Source organism: Venturia canescens, chromosome 8 (assembly GCF_019457755.1).
Source record: "Venturia canescens isolate UGA chromosome 8, ASM1945775v1, whole genome shotgun sequence".
In the NCBI taxonomy this organism is placed as follows: domain Eukaryota; kingdom Metazoa; phylum Arthropoda; class Insecta; order Hymenoptera; family Ichneumonidae; genus Venturia; species Venturia canescens.
Genome location: NC_057428.1, coordinates 11,544,249 through 11,554,477, shown reverse-complemented (window position 1 = coordinate 11,554,477; position 10,229 = coordinate 11,544,249). Strand labels below are relative to the sequence as shown.

General features: G+C 34.3%; 1 protein-coding gene and 1 long non-coding RNA gene across 2 annotated transcripts; one reads left to right on the top strand and one right to left on the bottom strand.

Annotated features, from left to right (window-relative positions):
* Nucleotides 1-2,531: 2,531 nt before the first annotated feature.
* Nucleotides 2,532-7,125, bottom strand: Aos1 (activator of SUMO 1). The gene is made up of 6 exons (XM_043425715.1): nucleotides 6,896-7,125; nucleotides 6,580-6,751; nucleotides 5,544-5,800; nucleotides 4,108-4,286; nucleotides 3,727-3,859; nucleotides 2,532-3,640 (listed from the first exon to the last, which is right to left on the bottom strand). Exons 1-6 carry the CDS (start codon nucleotides 6,991-6,993, stop codon nucleotides 3,478-3,480), a joined length of 1,002 nt encoding a protein of 333 aa, XP_043281650.1. The 5' UTR covers nucleotides 6,994-7,125; the 3' UTR covers nucleotides 2,532-3,477.
* Nucleotides 7,126-7,239: 114 nt separating this feature from the next.
* Nucleotides 7,240-9,224, top strand: LOC122414445 (uncharacterized). Its single transcript, XR_006261761.1, has 3 exons — nucleotides 7,240-7,387; nucleotides 7,515-7,539; nucleotides 8,961-9,224. It is a non-coding gene; the product is annotated as an uncharacterized lncRNA (long non-coding RNA).
* The last annotated feature ends 1,005 nt before the right edge of the window (nucleotides 9,225-10,229 follow it).

The following is a 10,229-nucleotide window of genomic DNA, read 5'->3' as shown; positions in this document are numbered from 1 at the left end:
TGAACAGTAGAGTCACGTATGGAAACTCTTCTTTTTACACGCTCGATCCGGACCATTCGGTCGACTAATAAATGTATTAAAGTCGCTCGGGTCTGCTCTCCTATTTTCCACAACGAAACAACAACACCGGACAAACTCGAAATTTATGTCACGATTCACTTTGTCTCTGGAAAAGAAGACCGACTTTTTTTCTTGCAAACTTTTGTGCAGAATCGATTATCTGCTTTTTTAAACTCACTTAATGACCTAAAAAATTTTTTTAACTTCAGGTATTTCGGAGAAAATCAAATTTCTCTCTTTTAAGCAGATTCTGAGGACAAAGATGACTTTTTTTGCTGCTTTTCAATCAAAAAGCTCGAAATCGATGACCGTGAATCTCTCACGAAATCGAAAATCATGAATTGAACTGTGATTTCAGGAGCAGATATTTTGATCGTTACGAAAAGCTGGAACAGAAGTTTAAGTATTTTTTTTTTTCAATTTTTAAATTAAATGATCGATCAGCATTTGAAAAATATGGAAATACTTGACAATAAATTACTCATTTGAAGATTATTCGAAAACAAAAACAATCGGCGACTGACGATTATTGACGACGGTAATTTTTCGCCATCAGACGTGATGAGATTGAAAGTTAAAAAAAATGAGAATCTATTTTTTGGTACTTTGTTGAAAGAAAAACTTCAAAATTACGTTCAACATTGGAAAATTTATCAGCAGCAGGCAAACTCCGTAGGCACAGCCAGTGAAAATATAAAAACAAAAATAAATAATCAAACAGTAAAAAAAAAGAAAAAAAGGAATGAAATTTTATGAAAATGAGATTTTGTCTAATTTCGATTTGATGAAACGAAATCTGACAAAAATAAGACTTCGTCACATTCGAATTCTCAAAAAATTGTATTCAGATCTGAAATCCAATTATTTGAAAAGTTTACGTTTACGTTGAATTATCAGTCACTAATTCAGCAATGAATAGTGAGCTGCGGCGGGTAGCGATGTTTATTTAGCATTCCAAAGGGTCTACGTGTCATATCGATCGATCCAATAAATATATATGTGCATTAGTACGTTATGTTAGACGGCCTGGATTCGCGGATACGAGAGTACATTCCTTACATGAGTCACGGGAAGTATTTCCTCTTTCGTTTGCCCCGCACCCCCGACGCGTCTGGGACTGGCTCAATAGATAGCGGATAAAGTGGCGTGACTTGGAGCTAGTTGCGAGAATATTTGCACCTTTAACAGGAATTTCGCGTGCTTGCAGAGTCACCGTAATATAAAGAGAGGCAACTCTCGCCGAAGAGAGGAAACAAAAAATGAAGCAAACGTGTCTGAATAAATGTAAATACCATTTATAAATACAAGCTTCTAACGTTATTTTTATTTGGGCACGATTTCAATCGTGATTAGATACGAATATGAAAAATTCGACTTTACGATTGGAAGTTTCGATTCAACGTTCTACATTTTTTCATTCTTTTTTCTCCATTTCGGTCAAGATTGCAAAGAAACTTCGAATACGATTCTTTAATAATTCGAATTATTTCCGTCTACTTAAAACCCACTTCGACGTCGTACGAAATTATTTTCATCGTCATTTCACGCGAACTATAATTTTTGAAAGTAATTTTCAAAACAGAGTTATTTACATCATTTTTAAATATGAAAATTGACATATTTATCTCACTACTGATGTGATAACTTAATAAGTTTGAGCATAAATAAGTTGAGCGTATAAATAAGTTGAGTTTTCTTGTATACTTTAATATATAAAATTTTGATGAGCAAATTAGCTGCTCACTGCCATCGCTTTTTCAGGATTCACATTGGTTCGCCATTAGATCACTCGTAGCTCCAGGGAGCTAGAGTCGGATTACAATACTCTAAAGTTGGTCTGTCTGTTCCCAAGTGTCACACTGACAATTGACATGGCCATGACTCAGATTCGTTCTTGACAAATTGTGAATGGGATAAAAACAATAGCTAAGGAAAATTATTGTCAATAAATTTCACAGAAGAGAATTTTTATTACAATTTGAGTCAATCTTCTGTGTAATCATTTTTTTGAATTGCAAATAACGTTAAGCAAAATATTATTTGTTTAGGTGTCAAAGTCGCTTAATGAAGAAGATAAAATAAAGTAAATAATAAAAAACAAAGACTGCTAATATTGCAGACAATTTTGCATGAGAAATTTGTGTTGACAAAAAAATACTTGAATGCGAAGCGACGAGAAATATTGATTGAGTTTGATTGTACGAAATTCTTGATGAAATTATTTGATGAATTTGTATTCGCTGATATTCAATTTATTACAAAAAGCTGGCGTTTCGATAATTCGGATTCTTTAAAAAGTCGAAATGTTCCTGATTATTTAACTGAAATTCAGTCCGGATTCAAATGCATTCACATTCAATCGATTTCTCGTTTTTTTTTCCAAAAGTTGATAATTAATTGTTTACGGAAATAAGATAAACATTCATATCAAGGGAGAATCATTTGACAAGAGAGAGTTGCAATTCCGCGAATTATTAAGGCAGTACGACCTCTTTATTCGCAGTAATTTATATAACAATTCATACAATGGTTCAGATTTAATGAATCGATTCGTTCGGAAAATTCCCACGTACTTTTACATTTTTCGCAATTCCGTAAAATTCGTACAGTGTCATTCCAAAACAATACTCATTTCATTTGACGCCGATGAATGAGTAACTTTGATTCTCACTATACTCAGTCAATGCTCACTAAATTTATGCTCGAAATTTTTACTCTGTGATCGCACTGTCTCCGTTACATTTTGTATATCAGGATAAAATTTGTACGTAAATGCAGTATCGTTTGAGAAATCATTGTTTTCGAGTTTCGCGAGGATTCTCGATCTTTTTATTCATTGATTATTCAGTTCAATGAACGTCAGTTGAATTTTTATATGAAAATCACGGTTCGCTTAGACTCGTTTTAGCATCCAAAAACATTCACAACGGAGTTTTCCAATTTTCTTTTTTAAACCCCAACGCCCTTTTGCTATATTGATTAATATAGTCGAGTATTGATTCTTCCCAAATCTTCACATATAAAGAGCGTTTTTAGCGAGTTTTGTGAAAATTTGAAAAAATGTGATTGGCACAATTCAATGAAAAACGATCGATCTGAGTAATTTAGAACAAATCGAGTCCCTCGAAATCCAAGAAAAATAGAAATCGCAATGCAACAGTTTTAACCAATAGTTTTGAATCTTTTTTCTTTTTTTTTCGTTTGACAGAAAAAAAAATCGAGGAAAAATGGATTCTATTGGAAAAAAAAGTATCCTACGATTTGTTCGAGTATGCTCTTCGCGAAATAGCGAATTATTTTTATTATTATCTTACATCGGAACGATTTTTTCTTGTGCTTGAAACGTGATACTTTGGATTGTATATGAGTATGAGATTTTGGCAAATTTAGCGATTTCGTCATTTTTCGTGATATTGGCTAATGTCCGAGACGCAAAATTTTGCCGCAGTGCGTGTCAGGATCGAATAGAAAGAGATTATTGTGCGGCGCTTCTTTTTGTGATACCGCTTTTATTATTTCCTGTCCCATAACACCACCTACGATCGCACAAACTGGACTTATTTGTGCGTAGAGATCTCCTCTGCGGAATAAATAAATAAAAAAATAGAATTTGAAAAAGGGAAATTCATTTTGATAACAGAAAATGTGTATTTTTTTATTACTTACTTAATGAGATTTTTTATACTCTCGTCGAGGTTGTTTTCGCTTATCACAGCGAGGGCTTCGTCCACCAAATTCTGTGAATCTCTCTCGGTTGGCAGAGGATCTTTGCCATAGATTTCACGATAGTTGAGCATTACTGAAAATCATTAGAAAAAAACAATTTGAAAGTTGTTTTTGGAAGGGTTCAGAGACAGAAACGTTGATTTTTTTTTTTTTTTCATCGAGAAGCGAATATTTTTTCGTGAAGGAATGGATGAATATATCGTTGAAAAAATGAATGGAGTGGAAATTTTCAAGTAGAGAAAGAGAAGGTGGTATTCCTCGTATTACGCTTTTAGCATGTTATTTCTGCCGGAAAAGTACAAAAACTTAATAAATACTTACTCTGCATAAGATAATACATCTCGGAATCTTTAGGAATATTTTTTTCGTTCAAAATTTGCTCGAAAGGAACAAAAATCTCGGTCCTCTTTACAGCATTTGTGGAACTCTCGATCTTCTCCTTGAGATTCGCCGATTCACCAATATCTGTCCGAGGTTTTTTCTTGGTCTGCACAACATCCCTGGAAAATGAAGACATTTGAAGTTTCATAACGGCAAAAGAAAGCTCGGATTTTCCCTTGTAATGAATTGTGTTTTTCCTTTTACTACGATAAAATTGGAATTTGGTGAATGAAAATTTTTAAATTCAATGAAAAAAAAACAGAATTTCACATGATTTCATCTCTCGAATGAATAAACAAAAAATGTAAATAATTTATTTGTGCGAAATCAAACAAAAAATAGAACCGATTTGCATCGTTGTCTGGGAGTTTGCAGCATTTGTGCAATTATTTTGGAATGCCGGACTCGCGCACATTCTTTGCATTCTTTTTATTCGCATATTCGCACGACCTGCATGATTCCCTTTTCGACGTCACTATGCGCTCGGCGAAAATCTCGCTTTACCGAGTTGGTGGCTGCGTTGGAAAGCGTACCTGTATAAACATAGGTTTGCCTCGCAGTTTTTAACCTCTCCTGGAACGCCCTACTTTGGTGAACCATTTGTGGGAAGTACACTCTCACAGACGAAATGTCATTTAAAAATCTCTGGAATTTCGTGGTGCGAAAAAGTGTCAAAAATCGAATGCAATCGAATGAAATCGCTCGGAATACAGGGAAAAAGTTGATTGCAATGATCATCGCACATTTTGGCAAATATTCAAAATTAAAAAATAGGAAACTTAAGAAAAAATCTATCCTCAGTCTGAGTTGAATTCGGAAATCTGTTTTTATTAATTCGAACGAGGCATCCCAGGAACTCGAAACTTTCACTGAAGGGTTAAAATTGATCACAGTATTAAGATTTTTTTAAATCCATGTCAGTTTGCCAATGCAATTACTAGATTACGAGATCTCTTTAACGAAAAGAAAAAATTGTGTAGTAAACATACAAAATGTTTCCCAAAGCTCGATATGAAATGTAAGATCAATGTCGTGGGTTTTCATAAATAATTGTACAATTAGTTTGTCACTGAAACCGTTTGTGCATTCTTCGTATACAGTAATCCAATAGACGTTGATCATTTGCTAATGTCTTTTTTTGTTGTAACTTCTGATTACTAGTTCAATAGTTATTTCATCTTCAAGGAACTTTTACTATGAATTTTCACCAATAGTGAGCCTATATTTCTCATTACAAATGCCGAATTACTAATTATGGGTTGCAACAATCAGATTAGCGGTGTTGCAGTGCTCTACTTTTGTGCCAAGGCGTTCCCTCGGCTCGTGCCATTATTTCTGACTTAAAGCAGAGAATATCCAAATTCTAATGCACTTACTCAACGAACTCATGTACACCAAGGTCTGCAAAAGTATAACCAAAAGTTCCCCAAACATCGCCGCAGAAGAATTTGATAGCATGATCTCTGCAGGCTGTATTAATTTTGATGAGCTGAGATATTGTGCATTCGGTGGCGCAGACAACATCAAAATCGCTGTAAAATGTCACGGATTTGCTGTCAATATCTGCAGGTTCAGCTACAATTTCCACCATAGGATTCAATTTTTTAGCTCTTTCCAGCGATGCTTCGGCTCGCTGCAATCACAGCAATAGTGTTAGTTATAATGTTGAGCTGGAAATAAAACTCAATTGAGGCTTCATTACAAGTCTCTACATTACATTAGGTTTACCAAAAAGTTCTGTCCTTTTCTTTGTATTTTGTTTTATTCTAAAAATGGACAGAACTTTCCGGTAGACTTAATATTACGGTAATATTCATTATATTATGAGGGTCGATAATAAAAACAATTTTTCTTTACATTCTGTTATAGGAAACATTTGCAGTATCTTTTCCAGTCATACATGAGCAACAACCATTTTTGAAAGGAATAAATTTTCTTTTAGTTGCATACATGAATAAATTTGTATAATGGATTTTATAATTCTCTTTCATATTATTTATATAAAATTTTATTTCTATATAATTACATTCTCTTCATAACAAGGTAACCTACTTTTCTGACGTTTTCAAATGTTATTTTTATCAGGTTGATATTTTGGAAAAACTTTTTACAAATTTTGTAAATTTATTGTGTGAAATATAAATCTTTTTTCTTTTGAAAACAAACTCTTTTCGATTTTATTGTTGAAGAACTCCTGACAGAATGGTTGTATTCTTGTCATCTGAACATTTTTAATTACAAATTAAATATGCAGCACATTGGAAAAAGGTCTTCAAAACACACTTTGATTGAGTGAATGTCATGCAATTTTTGTAGAAATAAAATACGAGAAAAATATTTTCTTCGAGTTTCTAATCGGACACGAGCCCATGGAATATTGAAAAAAAAAAGAAAAAGGTGATTGGAACATACGTTTTTGCCGATATCGGTCTTGCTCACGAGAAACTGCGAGCAAGTGTCTGCCTCAGAGACGTTTTTGTGATCGAGAAACGTCACGGACTTGACACCAGCGAGAATGATATTTTTCGCTACTTCGGCACCAAAACCATTGAGGCCAACCAGCAAGATTCTCGCAGCCCTCAAACTGTCAACAATTGACGAGGTTTTCATTGAAAAAATGAAAAAATAAAAACGACAATGTAACAGTGGAAAATCTGAACACCGGGCGAATACAAAAGAGACGCCGGTTAATTGTAGGTTAGGTTCAAGACCGTTTTTTTCTATTCACCGTTTTTGTGAATCCAAACCCCACAAACGTATTTGACGATCGTACAGCTCAGCCTCAGCGTCGGTCAACACTTCCGAATTATTTTTAACATCAACCATCTCGTACGGATTGAATATTCACCGAAAATCCTCGTTTACAAGTAAACGCACTGACAAGCCGCAGGATCCGCTACTGTGTACAAAGCGACGCTTAGCACCGGTACCACCGGTAATGGCCGTCAAGCCGCTCTGATTTTCTTTTTTTTTCTAGTTTGCAGAAACGCCGCTCCGCGTACTCGGCTCTGCCTGTCGCCATCTTGGACAATCATTTCGCTACTGCGCCGTTTGGCGCCGGTGCGTATTCTTTTCGTAATAAAAAAAATATTCGATATAAAACGCCGTATTTATCTAAACATGTAAGGAAGATTCTTCGTAACAATGACGAGAGTCCAAAAAGTTACTTGAGAAAATTTTTTGGATTTAATAATCGCAAATCACCGTCTCTCAGGCTCAGGTCAATACACAAATTTACCGTAAACTCTCTATTACGGTGGCCCAGTTTTCGTCCACTTCGAACAATTTCTTACATTATAAAATTCAGTGTTATTAAAAAAAAAACTCATATCACGAAATATTTTCAGGACTCATCTATCCCTGTAGCTGAGGGTAAGAAATGTCAATTTATTTCAAATAATTTGCAATCATCCCGAGAATTTTTTTGCATCGTATCCTCAAGCCTCTTTGATTATGTGCTTCAAAAAAAATTGTGATTTTCATAAATTATTTTTCTTCGTCTATACGATGAATCCAAAAAAAAATTCAGTGGCAGATATACAATATTTTGATCTAAAATAATTTTAAATTTAACTCTCAAAGCTAAAATTTCCGCTTTTTTTCATTATTCCATTAAACTCGAGCAAACTTCATCAAAAAACCGCTATTTTTGAGTTCGAATGATAAGAACATCAATTTCTCATGTGGATCGTAAAGATATCAATCTTAATTACTTTCGATAGCAGGGTACAATTGGATAAACAGAATTTTAAAGCATCGATCCAGTTTCGATTATTTAGATAAGGAGCTACAATCGAATTTCGGGTAGCACGTCTAAATATATCACACGAAAAAATATCACGGACAATATATCACCACGACAAAATATCACACGTCAAAATATCACGCACACAAAATATCACACGTCAAAAGATCACGCACACAAAATCTCACAAGACCAAAAATAACTGACAAAATATCTCATCGATTTATTATATGGAGGCAAATCACGAATATATCACGAATTAATCGAGACTTAATGTTTGTTTGTGTGGTGATGTATGTGTTTGTCTCTGTTTGGATTTTTTTTGTGTAGAGATGTATGTATTTGTCTGTTTGGATTTGTTTGTGTAGGGATGTATGTGTTTGTCTGTTTAAGTTTGTTTGTGTAGGGATGTATGTGTTTGTTTGTTTGGGTTTTGTTTTTATACGCATGTATGGGTTTGTCTGTTTAAGTTCGTTTGTGTAGTTGTTTGTGTTTGTCTGTTGGGGATTGTTTGTGTGGGGATGTATGTGTTTGACTGTTTGGGTTTGTTTGTGTACGGATGTATGTGTTTGTCCGTTTGGGTTTGTTTGAAACCCAAAATAATTTAATTGAAACCTTTAATAATCTAATGGTGATATACTGTCCGTGTGATATTTTGTTGTGTAGGGATGTATGTGTTTGTTTGTTTGGGTTTTGTTTTTATACGCATGTATGGGTTTGTCTGTTTAAGTTCGTTTGTGTAGGGATGTATGTGTTTGTCTGTTTGGGTTTGTTTGTGTAGGGATGTATGTGTTTGTCTGTTGGGGATTGTTTGTGTGCGGATTTATGTGTTTGACTGTTTGGGTTTGTTTGTGTACGGATGTATGTGTTTGTCCGTTTGGGTTTGTTTGAAACCCAAAATAATTTAATTGAAACCTTTAATAATCTAATGGTGATATACTGTCCGGGTGATATTTTGTTGTGTGATTTCTTGTCGGTGTGATATTTTCACCGTGTGATTTTTTGTCGGTGATATTTTGTCTGTGTTTTTTTGTCGTGTGATTTACAGTCATGGAACCGAATTTCGATCGTTCGAACAGCAGCGAGGCTCACATGCATGACATTTACACAAATAAAGAACGTTGGATCAGCCTGTCCCCTACTTGGGGCCCGAACCGTTTGATGCAAATCGTACCAGGAAAGGTTCTTAAACCGAAGTTCGGAAAACCGAGCGAATCTAACAGAAAGTCGAAAATTTGAAGAACGACGACAGAAATTTATAAATATAAAAACACATTTCGTAGTTTTATCATCGAATCGAAATTTCAGTAAAAACCGTCAAGATTTGGGAAGGTAGATCATGCCGAAAGGATTGTATTTTATGGATGTCTAAATTAGCTCGATTTTTACTCCCTAATTAAATATATTATCACTCTAAATCGATGTCAGAGTTATTAATCCGAAATTGTGAATACATTTTTTCAACTTATTTTGAAATATTTCAACTAATTTCGGATTCACTGACTGAACCCCAAATTTCATTCTTCCCTGGCGAAAATACTATAGTTTTTTAAGTAAAAAATCGAATAGTGAGCACAAAGGAAAATGGAACAAGAAAAACATGTTAATAAAAAGACAGAAAGCAATGATACGAATAGCCCAAGACAAAAAGAAACAAAATGCCGAAATAAGCAAATGTGAGGTTATACAAGTGCTCGTTACCAATTTCGTTCAATCTTCAAAGTAATATACATATCTTTAGTATACTAGTAAGACAATCGTCTCGAATCTTTTTCCAAACTTTCATTACATACTTCACTGTGATTGTGTACTTTTTCATAAACTTTGTAAAAAGCGTTCATTCGTTATATATGAAAAGATGGACGATTTTTGACTCATAGACCCCATAACCTTGTGTATTTTTTTTCATATTTAAGCACGTTTATCTCAATAATCGCTAAGACGAACCCTTTGAAATTTGAATGCGTGTGCGTCGACTACTCATTTAAACTCTCTTTAAATTTCAAGAATTTTTCAAGAAAATTGTTTCATGCGTGAACTACCTTGAAAAACTTTTTATAGTGGATCAAGAAATAAATTTCGATGGTTGTTGTACGCTATATTTTTCTATATTTCCACTGTTCAATCCCGAAATTTGAACATTTCATTTGAGTTCGCGAGAGCTTTCTCAGAGCGTGGAATAAAATACTTCGAGTTTATTTGAGCAGTTGACTTACTTGTCATAGTACACAATGGAATGAACACCTTTTTATTTTGTGGGACCTCAAGTATGTTCGTCAAATTTGTTATCTATGTATACTGAACGTTTGACGTACTT